Below are 23,872 nucleotides of genomic sequence, written 5' to 3'. Positions count from 1 at the left end.
CCGTACAAATGTTGACTATTAAAACTTCCAGTATGCCTTATTACCATATTGTGGCAGACTATTGAAAAATTACCATATTGACTAAAGCAGACAATTACACGCGGGAGCGCTGTGTACATTGTGGCATTCTTTTTTTTTTATTAGTAATGACAAAACCTCTACTGAGTACTGTACAGTACCTCATGCAGTCCGTGAAAAAACAAGGAAAAGTCCGGATCCCTGTGAACCGGAACTGTGGAATAGAGTTACCGCCCTTGTATTGAAATGGCTACGAGTGAGAAGTCCCATTTCACGACGGAGGCAGATGTTGAGCATAAAGTATTGAAGTACAAATCCTACCTGGAAACCAACCCAAATGGCAACAAGGTGATTCATCCATAGATACACGTAGTCAATTGAGAGTTTAGTTCATGAATAGTCACCGGACGGGCAAGTCGCTGAATCGAGTTCAGTTTCATTGATCAGAAGTGATTGTGAAGCGGTTACAAGGAGGTAGTTTGGGCTACTGGTAAATGGTGATCTAACAGTTGATATGTTGGATAAGATATAAGCTTACAAATTGCAAGTCTTAAAGTAGTTTCCATGTTCTTACGATTTTGTCATATGGCCTATTCTGTGATGTCCATATTAGGTTTGGTCAATGCGAACTGCCTGAAGGTGAATCCGATATGGTAATCACACTGGAGCGAGACAGGATTCCTTTGACCCAAACATGTACACTAGACGCTTAAAATATTGACGAACAGGTGTTGAAACAGAGCCAGTATACACGCCACCAGAAATATATCGTACATAGTTTAGAACAATGTCGACTGGGGTGCAAACTGTCCATCTGTTCTTTGACCATGTAGGACCATGTGGGATTTCTGGCAATGGCACCGTCCTGGATCTATGAACAAGACACTTAACCCAGTTGCATTCGAGTTGACTCAGCTGGAAAGAATGTGCAAGCTGTATTAATTAGACCCGAATGACATCTTGCATAGTGTTTAGAACGAATATTCATACCCTGCCTACAATGCTCTCCAGCAGGGTATGAAGTCCCTCCTATTGCCGATAATTTAGCAAGCCCCGATGTGATTCACATCGGGCAGTATTAATCTATATTATAGTTTTCTTGGATGAAAAGCACATAAAATTGATTATTCTGGTATCTTTATCATTATTCAATCCACAAACATGCACATCACATCATGATCATTTCTTGACAATAAATGGTAAAATCCAAAACGAGCAAGACACACATAGAAATCAGTTCAAACATACCGCCATCTTTGATACAAGTGCAAAGGTCAATTTCCTTTTAAGGAAATCAAAACGAATTGATGCTTATCAGATTTCCTGCGAAATTTCAACAGATAAATAGATTCAGAGTTATATACCTCGATGATGAGCATGCTCAAACATTCTGAAATTGAATAATTACACAAAGTAATTATAAGATGCGCTTTCTTCACAACAGTTACACAAAACTGGTTAAATATCTCTGATTCTGTAATTTTTTTATCGTAGTAGCTTCATCCATATATGGTCACCGGTACCATATTTGGGTCAGCATTCATGGAGTCATGGAGACAACTCAAAGCAGTATACAGTATTATCAGAATATGCAAATTAAAAATTTCCAAATTAGAGGTAGGCTAATACATTGCAAAATTGTATTAGAAATGTTTAATTATACTAACTATTACTCCAAAGTTACACGATATTCGCTATTTGTAGCATTTTTGAGGTTCACTGTTTTGCAACACTACCGTCAATGAAAGGGAATCGTAGCTCTGACGTCAACCATCTCTCAGAAATTGTCCGTCCGTTGTTCAGAGCTACGTTATTGCAGCTAGTGTACATGTTGGTCTCCAGGGATTAGGGAATGGGTCCTCCTAAAAACAGGAATGAATTGAATGGGTTTTAAATGTTTTTATCACTAGTGTTTTATGCAAGAAGGGATTTTATTACATATTAAAATACAATTTTTTTTTTTTTAATAATGCTTGATAGTTGTCCCTGGTTTTTTAGTCCTGTTGCATTTTTCATCCCCTTATACAATATATCTGAAATTAGATTCTGTTTTTTGTTCTTTCTAGGTGCTGTATATTTTTACACGATTGTCTGAAATGTGGATCACCATTGCTATTTTACAGGTAATTATACCCTCTATCACAATTTGTTTGTTTGTTTGTTTTTGTTTAACGTCCTATTAACAGCCAGGGTCAATTAAGGACGTGCCAGGTAATGGAGGTGGAGGAAAGCCGGAGTACCCGGAGAAAAACCACCGGCCTACGGTCAGTACCTGGCAACTGCCCCACGTAGGTTTCGAACTCGCAACCCAGAGGTGGAGAGCTAGTGATAAAGTGTCGGGACACCTTAACCACTCAGCCACCGCCCCCCCCCCCCCCCCCCCCTCTATCACAATGAATTTTCTAGAATAACAAGCTGTTGTGCTGGAGAGTCTATGACTTCAGAGTTCAATGCTCAACATTTACTTGACTAGAATTGAATTTTGACAGCAACATCAAATTGTAAACTTTGGTTTCCTTTGGAGCCACAATAGAAAGGTTTCATTCTACATTGTAACTCCCCATATGAATTACTGACAATGATTTTAAGCTGCTCTCATCATTGTCCCATTACTAAATATTTAATATTGTAATCAATTATAACTAATTACACTGTTAAAATCAAACTGTATACGGTAATCCTTCGGTTAGTTCGAACAAAATTAAATAAATATTGACAAACCTGTTCAAATTATTCGAAATTATGCTTCAGAAAATAAGTGCGAGTTCCAACTATCCGATTCGATATTGGCAAAAATCTTGGCAAAGAGTAAAATCATTAGACACAAACATATCCATTGTAAATCTGATACGTAACAACGACGGCCTGAACAATGACACATTTATAAATATTATAAGTAAAATGATAGTATGTTATTTAATTCATTGTCAGTTGATCATTAAACTTTCTTCATTTCTCAATAATTATGATGATTACCGTTTATTACTCGCGAAGCCACTCAGGCATTGTGTAGATATATAGGCCCAAAAACAGTATACATTTCATTTGTGACACTAAAGTTAACATACTTGTATATAAAGGCTGGATCTATGTGTAAATATTGAGTCTCTGCATGGTTATATGTTTTATTGAATCAGAAAATATCGCTTTATTATTGTAGTGAATGGTCCATTTAATACATAGAAAGCACAGTCTACATCACCTGTTGCGTTTACGAAAGCACGACTGTAAAAATAGGGGATATATGTTGATGAAATTAGGTCAGAACATCAACATGTCTGCTTTTAAATATGCCCAGTCGTATTATCTACCAAACATAGTTGATACCTGCAAATTTATCCATCACTGATTAAGACACCTGTGGATTGTTTTGATTGGATATGAATGCTTATATTATCACGTCACTCAGCACGATCGGGCAGCCGATCCTTTCAACTTTACCGCAAGTGACACCTCGCTTGGCCAGCCTACCTAGCGTGAGGTCGCTGGTTTTCAGGTAATACCTTGATTGGTGATAATTAAGAGTTGTCAGATCACAATTAAATAATCAAAATACTTAGTTAACACTATATTTGACAATACACAGATGATTTCTTAGTTTGCCATTCAGCGCGAATACTAACATCGCATGTTATTTATACATTGTCGGGGCCTAAAGTTGCAATCAGCTGTCTCGTGCGTGGTGTATTCTGCAATGTAAAAAACTGAATTAACTAAAGTATGTGACATATATTAAATATAAAGAGGAGGTCATAACCTTTAAAAAAAGTATATGGTTTATGTAGTTTACCCTGAAAATAAATTCACAGTATTAAAATGAAAAGCAAAGACACTTTTTACTGTTTTTCACTGTTTTATTCAGCACTGGGGACAAAGGGAAGTAATGTGATAAGCATGATAAGGGTTAATTTTTGCTCTGTCACAGACACACTTCAATGATCACACATACATGTACAATCTAATAACCTAAACGTACCTGTTGATCAAATTTAAGTCTTGTCATTCGTACATGGGCTTGTTGTCGCGAGCTTTCAATGTAGTATGCCAAAAAAAATCTTACATTGTGTTCTTCATTTGACAAGTTAGAACTATCCGAAAGAGTGTGAGTTAAACAACCGACAACCAGAGTTCGAACTATTACTAGTTAACGGGGCATCTAGTAGACCCTTGAGAGTATGTTTTTGACTCTTGAGTTTGAAGGAGCATGTCTATTTGACATAATGTTTTGACCCTTCATATTTCTGAGAAATGGTGATTTCACTTCTGATATTGCTAAAAGTCAAGGGTTAACTGGATGCCCTGGTTAAAAAATTATTGTTTTTCTAGAAAAAATGTGTGTTTGAACTATCCGCATGTTCGAACTTACCGAAGGTTTACCGTAACTAATTACAAGTTTTAGCTCACCTGGACCGAAGGTCCGGTGAGCTTATGTCATGGCACGGCGTCCGTCGTCTGTCGTCCGTCGTCCGTCAACATTTGCTTCAAATCGCTACTAGTCAAAAAGTTCTTATTGGATTTTGCCCAAATTTAGTCAGAAACATCCTTGGCAGAAGGGGATCAGATTTTGCATAAATGGTGACTCTGACCCCCAAGGGGCCTGAGGGGCGGGGCCCAATAGGGGAAATTGAGGCAATTCCTTAAAATCGCTACTAGTCATAAGGTTATGAATGGATTTGAACCCAATTTGGTCAGAAACATCCTTGGCAGAAGGGGATCAGATTTTGCATAAATGGTGACTCTGACCCCCAAGGGGCCTGAGGGGCGGGGCCCAATAGGGGAAATTGAGGCAATTCCTTTAAATCGCTACTAGTCATCTAGTTATGAATGGATTTTAATCCAATTTGGTCAGAAACATCCGTTGGGGAAGGGGAACAGATTTTGCATAAATGGTTACTCTGACCCCCAAGGGGCCAAAGGGGCAGGGGCCTAATGGGGAAATAGAGGTAATTCCTTCAAATCGCTACTAGTCATAAAGTTATGAATGGATTTCAACCCAATTTGGTCAGAAACATTCTTGGGGGAAGGGGAACAGATTTTGCATAAATGGTGACTCTGACCCCCAAGGGGCCAAAGGGGCGGGGCCTAATAGGGGAAATAGAGGTAATTCCTTCAAATCGCTACTAGTCATAAAGTTATGAATGGATTTCAACCCAATTTAATCAGAAACATTCTTGGGGGAAGAGGAACAGATTTTGCATAAATGGTGACTCTGACCCCCAAGGGGCCTGAGGGGCGGGGCCCAATAGGGGAAATTGAGGTAATTCCTTAAAATCGCTACTTGTCATGAGGTTATGAATGGATTTGAACCCAATTTGGTCAGAAACATCCTTCAGGGAAGGGGAACAGATTTTGCATAAATGGTTACTCTGACTCCCAAAGGACCAAAGGGGCGGGGCCTAATGGGGAAACAGAGGTAATATCTTTAAATCGCTACTAGTCATAAAGTTATGAATGGATTTCAACCCAATTTGGTCAGAAACATTCTTGTGTGAAGGGGAACAGATTTTGCATAAATGATGACTCTGACTCCCAAAGGACTGAAGGGGCGGGGCCTAATGGGGAAACAGAGGTAATATCTTTAAATCGCTACTAGTCATAAAGTTATGAAAGGATTTTAATCCAATTTGGTCAAAAACATCATTGGGGGAAGGGGAACAGATTTTGCATAAATGGTGACTCTGATCCGTGAGGGGCCAAAGGGGGGATGGCCCCATATGGGAAATAGAGGTAATTCCTTTAAATCGCTACTAGTCATACATTTATGAATGGATTTGAACCCAATTTAGTAAGAAACAATCTTTGGGGAAGGAGAACAGAGTTTGCATAAATGGTGACTCTGTTCTCCTTTCATTCTAACAAATTCCATATACAATGTAGCTCACATACTGTGACGAATTAGTATTGTCAACAATAATCTGTTAAAGGACCTGCACAGTCATGAACTAGCTAGCTCATGCCATTAAAAAAAATAAGAATAAGAAACTGACTGGAATATGGACCCAGACCGACACCGTTTGTACACAAAGTCGCCAAAAATACAATGTAGATTGCAGTGGTGTGAGCAGTACATATATATGCATATAAGTAAACAAAAGCCATTCAGTCACTCATAGATACAAATACAATGAAAGTGTATCTTTGTGACAGATATCAATATTTGTTGATTTTATGGAAAATTTAAACACAGTCGATAATATAATCAGTTCCCTTGCCTTTCGCCTAGACAGCTGGGGTTCAATTCCCCGATCGGACATGGAAATGTATGAGCTAAGGTCACCTGCCAGGTCACATGGGTTTTACCTGGGTTCTCTGGTTTCCTCCTGTTTTCTAGTGGTTTATTTTAGTTCACTGAGTAGGTGAGTCATTCCAATTACCAATAATCCATTATGGATCTGTAAATTATAACATACACTAATAACAATATGACAGTTTTCTATTCATTTTGCAATTTTCATTTGTAGAAAACTGGAATAGGAAAAGTTGTGAACAACTTTAGAAAAAAAGATGGTGAGATTGGACAACTTGCAAAAGATATTGTCGCTAAATGGAAGTCGATGGTAGCCCTGCGATTGGAGGCTGAAGAGGAAGCTCGTGAATCGGCTAATCAGGTGAATGGAGAGAGTGAATCTGGGTCGGAATTGGAACCTGACAACAAAGACAGGAATGAGGATTCCCAGTCAGACAATGGAATGCTGGAGGAGGAGGAGGAGGAAATTAAAAATGTTGACAGCAGCTCTGATGCTGAGGAAAGAAATTTTTGTCGTGTATCTGATGATGAGAGAAAAGTAGTAGCAGAGAATGTGCAAAAAGACAAAATACAAAGTGACAGACACCAAGAGAAAGATCACAGAAGAAAAAAGCTTGAGGAACATAAAGACCAAAATTCAGATAGAAAACATAAAAGTTCAGATAGTAAGCATAAGGGTTCAGATAGTAAGCATAAGGGTTCTGATAGTAAGCATAAGAGTTCTGATAAGTAAGCATACAAGTTCAGATAGTAAGCATAAGAGTTCTGATGATAAACATACAAGTTCAGATAGTAAGCATAAGAGTTCTGAAAGTAAGCATACAAGTTCAGATAGTAAGCATAAAAGTTCAGATAGTAAGCATAAGAGTTCTGATAGTAAGCATACAAGTTCAGATAGTAAGCATAAGAGTTCTGAAAGTAAGCATGCAAGTTCAGATAGTAAGCATAAGAGTTCTGATAGTAAGCATACAAGTTCCGAAAACAAACACAACAGTTCAGAACTTAAAAACAAAACTGAGGAAAAGAAGCACAAACGTGAAGAGGATGAAAAGAAAGTAAAAAAATCAGAAAAGAAAAACAATGGTACAGAAAGTATCAACAAATCTTCAGAATCTAGTCATAAAAGTTCAAAAAAAGATGATAGACATTCTCATACAGACAGACATTCCAAACAACAAGACAAGCTGCCAGAAAAAGAAGAGGGTCAAGTGTTAAAGGAAAAATATTCACACAAAAATAATCCGGACTCTGATTCGAAAGTGAAAAGTTTAGAAAAAAGTTCAAAAAATGAATTTTCTGAAAACTTGGATGCCTACTAGAAAATCTTCAGAGTCACAGAAACCTTCCTTTGAAAAGAAAGCAGATTCTGAGAAGTCTGAGAGTTCATCAGCTTCTAGGAGAGACGAGCCACAGAAGGATGGACATCATATGAAAAGTGAAACCAGCAAGAATGTGATAAGTGCATTGGATACCCTAGGCCTTGTGTCATCAAAATTGAATGACACGTTAGACTCCAAAGCTGACAGTGATGATGACCCTTTACATTGGGAAATGTTGGAGTCATTGGAACAAGAAAAGGCTTCACCTCGGCAGGAAAAACTTGTAAAGACAAAAAAAAGTTGTCGGAGGAAAAATTATTGAATGAACAAAATATGGAATCCCAAGGTTGACGTGAATAGCCATTCTATAATATGTGATTCTCAAAAATTGAAAGATTCTGGAAAAAAACATGTAAGTCAAGTTTTGACGGATAGTAAAGTGTTGGCAAAAGAAAGGGACTATTCAAAAGAGCATGACTCCAAGCACAAACACAAGGAAAAGTCCTCCAAATCTCACCACAGTGGACAGAAGGAATGTTCAACAGAGAGAGAAAAACAGCATCATGATGAATCGAGTCATAAACATAAACATTCCAAGCATAAACATAAACATTCAGATACAGAGAAAGAACACAAGCATTCAAAGCGGGACAAGTCTGATAGAAGGGAGATAATTTCAGGAAAGAAAGAATCTGAAAAACAAGCGCCAAAGGATGAAGATTACATTGACAAAGGACAATCGAAGGAAAAAGAAAGGTCTAGTATATTAGAATCCTTATCTAGTGAGGTTGACCAAGGGACATTTGCTCCCGAAGATGTACCTGGTCTCTGGTTCCTAAATTCAAAAAATAATAGTTTTTTAGCGGGTAAAGAGGACGCGGAGAGTTCAAAGTTAGAGGTGCCTTGTGAGAGTTCCAGTGTTAAAGTTGATTCATGTGGAAATGACAAAAAACAGGATAGTATCAATTTGTCTGATAAAACTTCAGAAAATGACAAAAAAGACAGAAAAAAACATAAACATTCCAAAGACAGAGAAAGCTCCTCAAAAAAGCATAAATCTCACAAAGATTCTAAATCCAGACACGATTCCAAGCATCACAGCAAAAAACGAAAACATTCATGTGATGATGATTCAAAATCCTCAAAAGCGCGTCGTACGAGCAGCCAAGATGGAATGTCTTTTGAAGATCTCCTAACTGCAGGTGCTAGTGATGCTAATAAGTCTCAGGCAGCCAAGTTGTCTCAAAATGATTATGCAAAGTTGAAATCGAAATTCAAAGTGAAAAAGAAGGGAGAGGATGATTCTGCTAAAAAAGATGGATCAAAGCTAAAGGTTTGTTTATTTGACATGTGGTGCATTTCTCATACGATGCCCAATACTGGGAAAATTATACTAATTTTGTTTCTTTGCTTTTGCACATTATACATTGGTCAGGATATTTATTTCAATTGACAAGGGATGCTACATTTATGTAATTTGTTTCGTCAATAGCAGTGTATGCTGAATTTAGGGTGTAGCATCTTTAATTAATATAAGTAGCAACCAAAAAGACCGAATAAATTGTGACTGGCACCTGTACCTAAAACATTTTGATATATTTTGGATGGTTACATGTAGGTGGAACAGTGGTAACACATGATGTACACTTACCTTTCTTATCTAGGCGGTCAGGTTTAAATTCCTTGATAGGACATGAAAATATATATATGGGGTCATCAGACCAACAATGTTGGTGTTCCTAATTATCAAAGTAAGACCCCTCACGATCTCACGCTTCCATCCGGGGCCAATGCAACAACTTATTATTAATATATCAAGTTGATGTAATTAATTATAACCTGTTTAATTAAAATAAGTTTACATGAAATAGTACATTTAGGAGAAATATAAATCCATTTGATTTAAATATTTATTTGAAAATTACCAATGAGATCTGACACAAGTTAAAAAATTACTATCCATCCTCTAAATCCCATCATGCAAGTACATTGTAAATTATAATCATCTATACAATTTTTTTAAGGACTGAAGATAAGAAATGCTGCTTTGCTTTGAAGAAAATGTAATTCAATTGGGTTTAAAAACAATTTATTTGCAAATTACTATTAGGATCTGACATACACAAGTTAAAAACTTGAATGCTGCCTTTTGGTGAACAATTTATTGAATGAAATTTTGATTAACATTTAGATGCAGGTCACTGAGGATGAAATCCTTGGGGCACTTCCTCAGCCAAACACTCATTACAGGCCATGGAGGCTGAAAGACGTTGAGGAGAAAAAGAAAACTGAAGGTAAAATATTGGACTGAATATTTTGCCAGTTACACTGAGCTGGGAAAAACTTTAACATTTTATTTATTATTAGTTCCCTAATGGTAAAACTGAGGGAACTATTGGTTTTCTCTCTGCCTGTCTTGTACGTAAACATGTATATGTATAAACGTAATGCCTAAGTTTGTCAATCCTCTATACTAGCGGCTTCATTCCTTATGCGATTTTGATCGAACTTCACACAATGATAAAAAAGGACTATAATATCTCGGACAAGTTCAAGTTTTGGTGATTTTGGGTAAGATCACTGTTACTATTTTTATTGTGGGTCGATAGGAGAATTTATTGCTTTAGCAATATACTCTGTATGCTTCCAATTTTTTGTTATACATGTACTAAACTGGATGGTATGAACTATATTTCTTCTTTCTTTGTTCCTTCCATTCCATTTGCCACAGATGTATAACATTTCCTTCTTTCTTTTTCTCCTCCCTTCCTATAACTGAACTTAGTATATTCTGAACGCTGGCTTAATTGCTTATATATTCAGATCTTAATTCATATAATATTTAAACAAAGATTATTGGTGTTTATAAATGTTCTGACGTTACTCCCAAAATTTTTTTTTTAATTTTTTAATTTTTCACCATTTTTTGCATATAAACAAAAAATACATACGATCTCTCACACACACACACATACACACCATCAACATTATGTATAAAATCAAAATATCACCTGATTTCATCATCATCCATGTATGATAATCATCATCTTCAGCATCATAATTAAAGTATATCATCATCAATCATCATCATCATCATCATCATCATCAAGATATGCATCTTCTACATTATCATAATCCTATCATCCTCTTCATCATCCTCATCATCATCCTCATCAGCATCATCAGCATCATCCAGATACATCTACAACATCATTATCATCATCATCATCATAATCATCCTCATCAGCATCATCCAGATACATCTACAACATCATTATCATCATCATCATCATCATCATAATCATCATCATCATCATCATCATCTTTATCATCCACAAATGTACCATCATTACTCCAAAATTTGTCCAGATGGTTTTCGAAATTTCCTGCCCTTGACATTATATAAACTGCATTTCACTTCCGAGATTACCAGGTACATTCAATTTCTCTCTATGCTTCTCTGGAATATAAGTCATGTCAAAATTTGAAGGCTGATCAGTCACCAAAATCTTGACTGGGGAGTAGCTTGATCCTAATTTACATAATGGAGGTGGGGCATGCAGAGTACATAAATGGTTGTAACCGAGGATTTTTGTTCTGTCACATTGACATCAAGCAAGCTACCTACCAGCTACAAATTTTTTTCATGCACTGGACAACCAGTACCTATAAGGAGATTTTGTAATACAATAACAATGCTTGAAGAATGCTTATTTATCTATTTTTTCTTCTTTTGTAGAAGAACTCTTGGATGAATTTATAGCTGGCACAAAGACCACAGGAAGAACACAAATGTACTCTGGGAAAAAACAAAACTTTGTACCAGGTAAAATATGAAATGTTTTTTAATTATGCCTGAAAGATGTAGCTGAAGACCACTTTTGTCAGTTGGATAATTTTATGGATCTTAAGTATATAAGGAGCCATAGACTCTTTTTGTCTGTATACATGTATAGTGATGACGTATCGTCATCTGTTTTTGTCTATAACTTCATAAACCAAAAGAAATTGAGACTAATGGTTAAATAAATTACTAAATTATACCTACAAACCTACAAAGTGAATACTTTGTAAAACAATATCTCACCATGAACTGTTAAACAAGAATCTCATATTTATGGGGGACAATTTAACATGATTAAAGATTTCATTACATGTAAAATGTTTCTTTATAATTACTTTTCTTAAGGATTTAGATATCATACATAACCTGTATACCTTTTACTTGTCAGAATTGTATCACACATAGCTATCTGTTGTCTGTTTCAGAATTGTATCACAAATAATCTGCCTTTACCTGTCGTCTGTTTGACAGGTGTATCACATAATCTACCTTTACCTGTCGTCTGTTTCAGAGTTGTATCACATATAATCTACCTTTACCTGTCGTCTGTTTGACAGGTGTATCACATATAATCTACCTTTACCTGTCGTCTGTTTCAGAGGTGTACAAGCTGTTTGACATGTGTATGACCGTCCTGTGTAATAACATTGACAGTGAGTATATATTTATTTGTCTACACTGCTTACATTCTGTCTGGAGGGGAGAACACACCAATACCAATCTTACATGTGCTATCACCAACAGGCATTAGGAAAGCTTGCATGGCTGAGACATCCAAATTCCTAAACATTATCAAAATATTGTTGCATTATATTACTACCAAGTATCTAGCCTTACTTTGGATAGTCGGGGGCCGCGGTGGCCGAGTGGTTAAGGTGTCCCGACACTTTAACACTAGCCCTCCACCTCTGGGTTGCGAGTTCAAAACCTATGTTGGGCAGTTGCCAGGTACTGACTGTAGGCCGGTGGTTTTTCTCCGGGTACTCCGGCTTTCCTCCACCTCCAAAACCTGATGCGTCCTTAAATGACCCTGACTGTTAATAGGACGTTAAACAAAAACAAACCAAATTTGGATAGTCTGATGGCACAGTGGTAGCACATTTTCCTTTCACCTAGGCGGCCAGGGTTCAATTCTCTGATGAGATGCTTGATTTTACTGATTAATAAAAGTTGATATACAAAATGTAGCTAGTAAAATAAATATGGTTTACAATTTCTCTCGTCTGTTTATTAGGTCATCTAACCCAAAGGGTCAGGATGACTTATATTGATCGTGCTTCCTCAGTCCATGCGTCGTCCGCCGTCCGCCATGCGTAAACTTTTCAACATATCAAATTTCTTCTCAAGTTCCACTGGTGGGAATATTTAATGAGTGGAAACTTGCCTAAAATGATCCTGGGATGGTTATGACAAAGTGTTGTTACTTTTTGGGTCTGTCTGAAATCCAAAATGACTGCCATGGCAGTCATCTAGAAAAACACATTTTAAACTTCTTCTGCAGTTCTACTGGTGCCATTGAGCTGGATATTGGTGAGGATGTTAAGGAAGGGGAGCCAACAAAGTGTTATTTTTCAGCCTTGTAAAAACTTTGACATGACAGTGACGGCAACCATTTTGTTATAACATGATTGCACAATCAAGGCTTCATGAACAACACCTATTTTGTACTTCTTCTCAAGTTGGAACCTGTGACATTCAACTCAAAATTAGCTCCAAGTTGACCCCCATGGCCAACAGTACCACTATATTTGTTACTGTGGCTGTATTCTACAATTATATTAAAAGATTCTTTAGAGTCAAATGACCGTTAAGCCCCATGGGCCTCTTGTTTTTGAAACGAAGGTGGCGGTCACATTACCCTTTAAGCCCTGATGATGCATGTTGTTGATGTGATCTGCAATATTGATAGTTTTTTCGCAAGCAGTTTTAAAACTGCTTCATCGGTGACAAGCATTATAATTATGATTGATTGAAATCTGAATGGCTGTTGTATATTTTAAGCAATACAAAAATTTAAAATGATTTATTGTGTCCTTTTAAAACCTAACTTTTGGTTGATAATTGTCTCCCTTGTAGGTTTAGAGTTTGTCGGTGGTGTGCCGTTTGATATCCTGAAACCTGTGCTTGAAAAATGTACTGCTGCTCAATTGTACCGACTAGAGGACTTCAACCCTGTAAGTAAAACTATATTGTTATCTGTACATTCATGGGAAACACCAATACATCTAAAGTCATAATTATGATCTACAATATTGTGAAAAATATATGTCAAGTTTACAGGGAAACAACTCTGGTTTTGCATAATTGATATCTTGTTTTGAATAAATGAATTAAAAAATACCTTGCATTGAGTTGTTTTCACTGTCATAAATGTGATTGAGGAGATATATTGACAATTGTTTTCTGCCAATTCATTAATGCAACTTACAGTAATATTGTTACAATGATAATAACCTACCATTTGACCGCATACCAATAGATTTCTTGGATAGTATTCTAGGTAAAAATAAAGTTACATCCATTTTCTAAGAAAATATTTTTTTGTTAAGAAATGTTGTAGATCCTACTGAGTACACTGTATGTATTTATTAATAAATAAATTATCATTTTTATTTCAAACATGATTATAATTTAATTTTTCAAAAATATTTTTGAAAATGTATAATTTGAGAGATTGAATTAAATTATTTCTCTAAGTATCCAGTACATTATATAGGTTTTTCCATAAGATACATGTATCCACCAATTAGAGGAATCTACCGGTAGTTATGTCATAGTCCTATCGTATATATTGTAAGCCTTATTTTCTTCAGCGTCCTGCATGCATAGATTGAATCATTTCTGAAGTCTCCCCATTGGATAAACATTTCCCTGGAATTACCCTAAACAGTTCGGACAATAAATGTTTATAATAGAGGGGCCGCGGTAGCGGAGTGGTTAAGGTGTTCCGACACTGGGCCGCGGTAGCGGAGTGGTTAAGGTGTACCGACACTGGGCCGCGGTGGCCGAGTGGTTAAGGTGTCCCGACACTTTATCACTAGCCCTCCACCTCTGGGTTGCGAGTTTGAAACCTACGTGGTGCAGTTGCCAGGTACTGACCGTAGGCTGGTGGTTTTTCTCCGGGTACTCCGGCTTTCCTCCACCTCCAAACCTGGCACGTCCTTAAATGATCTTGGCTGTAAATAGGACATTCAAACAAAATAAACCAAAGTTTATAATAGTTAGGTGATCAAACAGCTATATTTGATATTTATCTTTTGCTTTGAAAATCTTCAACCTGAATAAAGCGACAACCTGCCTTATATAACCTTTTTAACGGACTTGATCCTGGCACAATAGTTGTGTAGCGGGACTGGACTGGGTCGATCATCGGTGACCAGGTAGCTCAATTGGTAGAGCATCCGGCTAGTGTTCGGAGGTCCCGGGTTCGAACCCCGGTCTTGCCGCTACATTTTCTCCTCTCCTGTTACAAAATTGGCGCCCAACTAAAATACCCACGGTGGTAGTATAAGGGTCTTGTGTGTCTTCGAGGGCGAAGACTTGAAAAAAATGAGGGAGGTGTGTAGCGGGACTGGACTGGGTCGATCATCGGTGACCAGGTAGCTCAATTGGTAGAGCATCCGGCTAGTGTTCGGAGGTCCTGGGTTCGAACCCCGGTCTGGCCGCTACATTTTCTCCTCTCCTGTTACAGTTGCATAAAACAGGTTTGATTGTAGTTTTACAGTGTTAAAAGGAATCATGGCAGTGCTGTTCAAAAGATAATAAGCTTAAAAAAGTGAAAATCTCTTTGCTTTTACTTGAATCCTGAGTGTGTGCATTACTTAAATGGGCAGGTAGGAAGACACTGATGAGTGCTGTATGTATAGTCTCATAAAAATTTTCATGTTACTGGTAGTTTTACCAGAAATGATTTTATCATGATTTTAAAATTTGATTAATCTAATCACCTTTTAAACAACTGGGATCAGATATATATGTATAATAGTACTACAATTTGATGAACAGACATTTCCAATTATTTTTTGGTATAATTACTTCCGACAGCATTTCCTGGAGGACACCGATCCTCTTTGGATGTCTCATTGCCACAAAGAATTCAGGCTGAGTAAACCTGAGGAGATGGAAACATGGAGAGAACACTATTTGGTGAGTGTTAAAAACCCTTACAACTATTGGCTGAGATGCTGAACTTTTAATGAATTGTCTTTAAAGAGATAATGAAATACTACCCATCGCTTTAATTTTTGTGTCACTTTGACTGATGTCGGAATTATTGTGTTGTTTTGTGGCAGCATCAACAATATGAAGGTTTTATATATAACTCTGTTACTGACAAAGCTAGACCAACAAAACTTCAATCATAAATAAAGCATGGGTAGTTGAGTCTTTCATGGATTTTTGCATTTTTTAGGTAAAAATCTCAACTTTCTGAACTTTGGGGAAAAATCAATGTGTTTAGCTGTTGTTTTTTCAGCTGTTTCTGACAAACTTTAAAAGCTAGAGCAACCAAGCTTGGATTATAGATGTATTGTGGAATGTATAGCTGAATGCATTACACTTATTACTAGAATTTTACAATTTTTTGTATTTTTTGGGTATAAACCTCAATTTTCTGGACTTTCCATGAATTTCATATGTCTCTTCAAATATATCCTTGAATGTCCGTGTAAAATGCTTATTATTTGTGACAAAGTGGGACAGGCGACACATATAATTACATGTATTTCTTTGTTTTTCGTTGTAGAGGAAGTTTGATGAGAGAGAAGAGAAACTGAAAAAAATCAGCGCCAACATCACTGCCTCAATGGCCAAAAAAGTGCCAGGTATATAATGATTTACAGGTGTTCCCTCTGTCAGAACATCTGTGCTATAAATAAATGTATATGTTACTTATATCTATTATGTCCTATTAACACTTACATGTATTAGGTCATTTAATTAACGGTATTGCAATAGTGACCTTTGCTTCTACAATAATAATTATATTTATTCAGTAATAAAGGGCCTCCAGCTCACAGTATGTCTATATAAAAAAACATTAATTAGTTCCAAAATGCATGGGATTTATTTTAAATCAATACACAAGTGCAAAAGTGCAAGTGCAGGTGTTTGTTTCATATTAAAAGTTTGATAATGTTTAACTTATATAACGTTTGCTTCTTGCTGTTATGTATCTAGGCATAATAAAATATCATCCAAGTGTGTCTTCATCCTTTGCTCAATATTGTTTGAGTACATTCAAACTTGACACCTGTCTTTTACCTTTCCATCGACTTGATGGTCATAAGTCCCCGACCAGGAATCCTGGGAACTATAAAGCTTTGTATTGAAACTTCATGCTTTGGGTATGGGTTCTCCTAGGTGATGTGTCATGTATCAAAAATAGGTCAGTTTGACCTAGATTTTGACCTTTAACCTATATCATAGATAAAGTTTGTACGATGTCTGTACCATACAATACTTGCCACTGGAATTTCTTTGGGGCTGGAGTTCAACTATGAATGATTTATACTTCTAGAGAGGACTACACAGCTAGCCTATATAGACTCGGCAGCAAAACCTCCAAGAAATGTCCGTCGGCAGCAGGCAAAGTACGGCACTGCAGGACCATCCTCTGGAGAAAGGTCCCGGGCACGATTTCTACCAAGTATGGATCCAATACCTATAGGACGGTCGGGGTCAAAAGGTCAGTCTTTCAGCTGCCGTAAATGGGACAAATATTGTTTTCTTTTGTTGCTTGATTATGAAACAATCAACAGAGGTAGCATTGCTCAGTGATATTGTAGATTTATCTTCAGCTATGTTTTAAACAAGGCTGGACAAGTTCTTACATATTGCACATTACTCTACTTTTGTGTTTTCAAAAATACACTAGATTGTAGCTACCAATATTCATTTTCATAGATTTAATGCTCATGCAAAATCTGCAAAATTTCATAAGGTGCAAACATCAGGAAGTAGGTTGTCTTGTTACAATATGTTTGATATGATTATTTTGTCATCGATATAAAATTTATGTTATGGAAAAAAATTGTAATAAATGATATCTGTTTCTATTTAATCTTGCACTATTTGATACTTTTTATATTATGATTTATAAAATGTATCTTCCCGGCATTTTCTTTGTAGCTGTGAAAACATCAGCACCAATGATGGCAAAGACACTGACCATGATAAAAAAGATGAGACGCTAATGAAGACATCACTGATGAAGATGTCGCTGATGAAAACATCGTTGTTGGCATCACTGATGAAGGCATCGCTGTTGGCATCACTGATGAAGACATCGTTGTTGACATCACTGATGAAGACATCGTTGTTGACATCACTGATGAAGACATAGTTGTTGACATCACTGATGAAGATGTCGCTGTTGACATCACTGATGAAGACATCGTTGTTGACATCACTGATGAAGACATCGTTGTTGACATCACTGATGAAGACATCGCTGTTGACATCACTGATGAAGACATAGTTGTTGACATCACTGATGAAGATGTCGCTGTTGACATCACTGATGAATACATCAATGTTGACATCACTTATGAACACGTCACTGTTGACATCACTGATGAAGACATCGCTGTTGACATCACTGATGAAGACATCACTGTTGACATCACTGATGAAGATGTCGCTGATGAAGATGTCGCTGTTGACATCACTGATGAACACGTCACTGTTGACATCACTGATGAAGACATCGCTGTTGAAATTACTGATGAAGACATCGCTATTGATATTGCTGTTGACATCACTGATGAAGGTGTCACTGTTGACGTCATTTATGAAGGCATTGCTGTTGACATCGCTGTTGACATCACTGATGAAGACATCACTGTTGATGTCATTGATGAAGACATCACTGATGAAGAAATTGCCAATGAAGATATCAATCACTACATCATCGATGAAAACATTGGTTAATAGCCACACAACATATAAGCAGACTTTTTTTCTTATCTTAAAACTGTAATTTACTCATGAGACCTTTTAATGCATAATTATTAATCCTGCTAAAATCGAGCATTTCTATTGCTAGAAATTGTTATGATCACATTACATAAAAACACATTGGTGTTTGCAATGTATGTTTTGCACATTTCTCAGGGGAAGAGTCCATTGAAAAGCAAAAAAAAAAAGGAGGGATAGTCCAATCAATGTAGGTCACATTGTAAGATTTTACTTATGTTTTACACGTCATGGTCCGTAGTTTATTTGCACTTCTGATAATCATATAGGTTTCTAGGCCTTTAATGCATGTATGTTGTACATATGCCAAAGTTTGTCAGAGATCTAGCAGCTTCATTACTTTAGGGATTTGGATCAAACTTGACACAATGATAAATCATAATATCTCAGACAAGTTGGAATTTCAGTACTTTGGGGTTAATGTTACTATGTTTAGTGTGAATCGCTATTGGACATGAATTCTATGAATGTGAAATGGACGTTGAATGAAGTATAAATTAATTATTGTAGGTTAACAGATTCATTAAGGTTTGAAAACCATTAATTATCCAAAGTTATAGTCTCCTACTGAAACAAGGTACATAGAATATTGTAAATGCCGTTCAAATTGTTCTAGTCCCTTATATGTTTTAATATCTTTAGTTGCAATCATGTGGAACACTGATCGGCCGGTGAGACGTAACCTACAACAGACTGAGAAATGTAGGTAGTAACCTTGTAACTATTTTTCATTTTTCCATATACTTCAGTCTGAGAAAATTTGTTTTGCTATTGTTTTCATTTTGATATGCAGTATGGTGTTTATTATATTCCCGTAACGAAGTTAGGACAACTCTTCCTAAACCAGTGGGCCGATTCCAATGACACTTCACACTAATAGAGAGGACCATGTGTATGTGCATGCAGCTGTTTAAATTCCAAAATTTTGGTTGCCATGGTTACTGGTCACTATTCATAGGTTTTTCTTGTCCGGACAACTCCTTTTAAACTTGTGAACCCATTTTCACAAAAGTTCACGGGAATGTTAGGGGACATGTACAGATGTGCATGCAGCTGTTTAAATTCCATTTTTTTTTTGTAACTGGTCACTATAAACAGGTTTTTATTGTCCAGACAACTTTTCCAAAACTTATGGACTGATTTCAACAAAACTGATGACTAAATTCTCATTATTATGAACAACACACATTTCAGCCATTCTGAATTTCAGTAATAGAGGCATGCACAGGTGATCTTAGTTAGCCTCTACATAACAGTTCCTGTTGTCCATTGACACTCAAGCGGAGTGCGGGGGTATTAGTCAGCAATCATGGCGACTGTTCTAGTTTTGTTTTTTTCTAGAGATACATGAAGTTAACATAACATAAACTTGATACATGTATATGATGTTATCTCTGAAATTTAAGTTACTACTTGTATAAGTTAAAAAAAATCATTTTTTATGATATGAATTTATATACACTGTAATTTCTATGAGGAATATTTCCGTAAAGTATACATCTGATGGAAGGACTTCAGAAGTAAAGAAATTCTATGATATGTCAGGTGGAGAAGAGCATGGTACTGCTTCAATTAAATCATTTTTTGGTTTTTCCTCATTTGACAAACCGTGAGGCCTCTCATTGGTTAAATAGTTTACTGGAATAATCCTAAAAATTTAATTTAGTTTGTGATATGAAGAAATGGAGTGCAGTCAAATTGTATGTATGCTTACTTGTGTTGATGGAATGGTGCTATTTCATTTTTAGCCCACCATCATCAGATGGTGGGCTATTCAAATCGCCCTGCGTCCGTGGTCCGTGGTCCGTCCCTCCGTCCGTCCGTAAACAATTCTTGTTATCGCTAATCCTCAGAAAGTACTTAAGGGACCTTTTTCAAATTTCATATGTAGGTTCCCCTTGGTGCCTAGTTATGCATATTGCATTTTGAGACCAATCGGAAAACAAGATGGCCGACAGGCAGCCATCTTGGATTTTGACAATTGAAGTTTGTTATCGCTATTTCTCAGAAAGTACTGAAGGGATCTTTCTCAAATTTCATATGTAGGTTCCTCTTGGTGCCTAGTTGTGCATATTGCATTTTGAGACCGATCGGAAAACAAGATGGCCGACAGACAGCCATCTTGGATTTTGACAATTGAAGTTTGTTATCGCTATTTCTCAGAAAGTAATGAAGGGATCTTTCTGAAATTTCATATGCAGGTTCCCCTCGGTGCTTAGTTATGCATATTACATTTTGAGACGAATCAGAAAGCAACATGGCCGACAGGCAGCCATCTTGGATTTTGACAATTGAAGTTTGTTATCGCTGTTTCTGAGAAAGTACTGAAGGGATCTTTCTCAAATTTCATATGTAGGTTCCTCTTGGTGCCTAGTTATGCATATTGCATTTTGAGACTGATCAGAAAACAACATGGCCGACAGGCAGCCATCTTTGATTTTGACAATTGAAGTTTGTTATCGCTATTTCTCAGAAAGCACTGAAGGGATCTTTCTGAAATTTCATTTGCAGGTTCCCCTCGGTGCCTAGTTATGCATATTGCATTTTGTGACTAATCAGAAAACAACATGGCCGACAGGCAGCCATCTTGGATTTTGACAATTGAAGTTTGTTATCGCTATTTCTGAGAAAGTACTGAAGGGATCTTTCTCAAATTTCATATGTAGGTTCCCCTCAGTGCCTAGTTTTTCATATTAGGACCAATCCGAAAACAACATGGCCGACAGACAGCCATTATCGCTAAATCTTAAATTTTATATATAGGTTCCCCTTGTTTGAAAAGTACTAGAGGGCTGTTTCTGAATTTACACAGATTAGTAAGACTTAGAGGAAGGGAAAAGTAGAGAAAAGATCAATCTGACATAGAACCTATAAAGATCATTCAATGGTGGGCGCCAAGATCCCTCTGGGATCTCTTGTTGTGAAAAACTTCAATATAAGTAAGAATAGAGATGGTAAGATAAATATTTGGCATTTTAGAGTTTTCAAGCTTTTTTATTTTATTTAAAACTTTTACATTGATTATTATTTACATACTTGAAACTGCAGTTTATCACTGAAATTACCTTTATATTAACTTAAAATTTGAAATTTAAAATTTGATCAGATAAAAAGTTGACTCCTGCACTCTGTGATATTCCTGAGAAATCGTTATACCCTACAATTTTTTTAAAGAAAATTATTACATTTATTGAATTACAGGACTTTTGCTTTTCCCAATCCAGATTTTGGCATTTCTTTGGGCCTGTTTTTCATTTTGGTTGTGCTTCCCTTAGCATCACTGATGATTGATTGATTGATTGATTGATTGATTGATTGATTGATTATTGATTTATTGATTGATTGATTGATTGATTGATTGATTTATTGATTTATTGATTGATTATGTCTAATGGTTTGTCAACAGCTATGGTCATTTTGGGCCAAACAATGTTGAGCTGGGGGATATGGAATTTTAAAACTTTTTGTGTGTAAGGCATTTATACATGTACACTGTCGGAGTTAAACTCACATGGTCAAGGCCTCTAGATCTATGTACATATAAAAGGGTGGTTAAAATAGTACAGACCAAATATAAAAACGAAAATAGATAGTTAATTGGAATCGGTTAAATGATGATAATGATGTGTGAAAAAAGATACAGTCTGAGAGTTATATATTTTCATAAGATTGATCGCTTTCAAATATTGTATCTAATGCCGCAGTGGTTAATAAAGTTCTACTATTTTAACTTGGAAGTGTCACAAATAAATCATAAAATTTGCAAAAGTGAATGGGGAGTCACATGAATAGCATACAAGTGGGTTTTCCCATTTTAAAAGATGCAGATGGTTAAGATAGGTATGTCCAGTGTGATGTTGAGTGAGAACCACTTCATCCTTGCTTTTGTGCTTTTGCTTTGGAGGGTCAGCACCAATATTTGGCTTGATTTGGAATAGTTTAACTGACAATCCCTAGAAAGAAGAAAATTGTTTTTGCAGTTTAATTCATTTTTACTCTACTATGTCTCCCTATTATTGCCTAATATCTTGTTTTCTGTACAAACCAACAATGATGTAGTCAGATTTTATGAACTAGTAATTATAATTTGTGTTCAGATTCTAGATACTTCGAATACATTTTTGTATATTGAAAATTTGTTACATTTCTTAGAGAATTTAATATTCCGTCTAGTCATGAAATGTTTAGGCAACTTCCACCTTGTTATCTTTGGGAATATTTAGATAAATCAATTGAACAGACAAACTAATCCTTGTAACTTCGCTGGGGTCCAATAATGGGCTATTACAGAGTTTTACATGGTTAGTGAGCCTCAATGCATGAAATCTTTTTATTTCAATTTATTAGAAAATCTGGACATGGTACTGCAGTCCTGTCTATTTTTCTAAAGGTTCATATATAATTTGTTTCCTATGGTTTAACACTAACATAAAATTTAGTATAAATATACACTTATCATAACTTATGGGCATATAGTAATTGTATTTTAATGTAGTTTATGTTAAAGTTTACAGGTAAATTGTTATTTTACTATGGGTGAAAGTATTGTATACATGTAGTTTGAATACAATTCAAAATAATGTAGTTTGAATACAATTCAAAATAATGTACAGTGTAGTTTGAATACCATTCAAAATAATGTAGTTTAAATACAATTCAAACCTTTTTTCCTCTAGTCTGCAATAAATTTGCTTTGTTTTATTTGAATTAATTTTCATATATTTTACAAGTAAGAAACTGATTATGAGCTAAATTTACTTATCAGTTTGGTTCAAAAGCATTTGTCTACTGAATTAATAGTGTACCTTGACAAAGTTTGTCTTTTTGCACGTAAAAAATTAAAACTGATTATGAAAAGCACGTTAGTTTTCACTCTGCCATTAAATCTCTAATTGATTTCTGATTAACTAGAATATGCTAGTTTTCATGAATATTTATTACAATCTTAATTGATTTCTGATTAAACTAGAATATGCAAGTTTTCATGAATATTCATTACTTTGTCCCACTTCTTTGTGCCACTTAACTTTACATTTTGATGAAATTGATAAGCATGTACATTTCACTATCAATGAAAACTTTGACTGGCGCTTCATAAAAAAAACATTTGAAATCTTCAAGTATTGAACAACTGATTTATGTTGTTATATGTCTCTGCTATGTACATTTAAATGCTAAGATTAAAAAAATAATCTGAAAGGTACCAATTTGAAACGTCAGTAGAGGTATTAAAGATGACATTTTTGTTCCACACTTCAGCTTCAAATCATAATTGTTTAATTGTGACTTTTTAAATTCTAAACAATAACAATTGTCCTGATGTAGGAAACTGCCAACAAAAGAATGAAGGTCTCTGAAACTGTCCTTGTTTGTTTTAGAGACCGCTGTATATAATGTACAGCCATTTTAGAATTATCTGAAAAATGTATATAATATCTTATTGTAAAAATAAAAATTGTTAGAAACTTA

General features: G+C 35.9%; 1 protein-coding gene across 1 annotated transcript; it reads left to right on the top strand.

The window, feature by feature from the left end:
• Positions 1-144: 144 nt before the first annotated feature.
• On the top strand, positions 145-20,143 carry LOC117316242 (transcription elongation factor B polypeptide 3-like). Its single transcript, XM_033870780.1, has 14 exons — positions 145-366; positions 2,085-2,141; positions 6,480-6,997; positions 7,260-7,475; positions 7,585-7,867; positions 7,919-8,917; positions 9,776-9,878; positions 11,324-11,410; positions 12,028-12,081; positions 13,505-13,602; positions 15,473-15,574; positions 16,173-16,251; positions 16,947-17,114; positions 17,558-20,143. Exons 1-14 carry the CDS (start codon positions 265-267, stop codon positions 17,620-17,622), a joined length of 2,931 nt encoding a protein of 976 aa, XP_033726671.1. The 5' UTR covers positions 145-264; the 3' UTR covers positions 17,623-20,143.
• Positions 20,144-23,872: the final 3,729 nt, after the last annotated feature.

The sequence above is a fragment of the Pecten maximus genome, chromosome 18 (assembly GCF_902652985.1).
Source record: "Pecten maximus chromosome 18, xPecMax1.1, whole genome shotgun sequence".
Taxonomy (NCBI): Eukaryota; Metazoa; Mollusca; class Bivalvia; order Pectinida; family Pectinidae; genus Pecten; species Pecten maximus.
This window is presented reverse-complemented; position numbering and strand designations above follow the sequence as displayed.

Coding starts and splice junctions, on each gene's coding strand:
- LOC117316242 (XM_033870780.1), top strand. CDS start 265: ATGGCTACGAGTGAGAAGTCCCATTTCACGACGGAGGCAGATGTTGAG. Junction 11,411..12,027: donor AAAACAAAACTTTGTACCAG/GTAAAATATGAA, acceptor CGTCTGTTTCAG/AGGTGTACAAGCTGTTTGAC. Junction 12,082..13,504: donor CCTGTGTAATAACATTGACA/GTGAGTATATAT, acceptor TCTCCCTTGTAG/GTTTAGAGTTTGTCGGTGGT.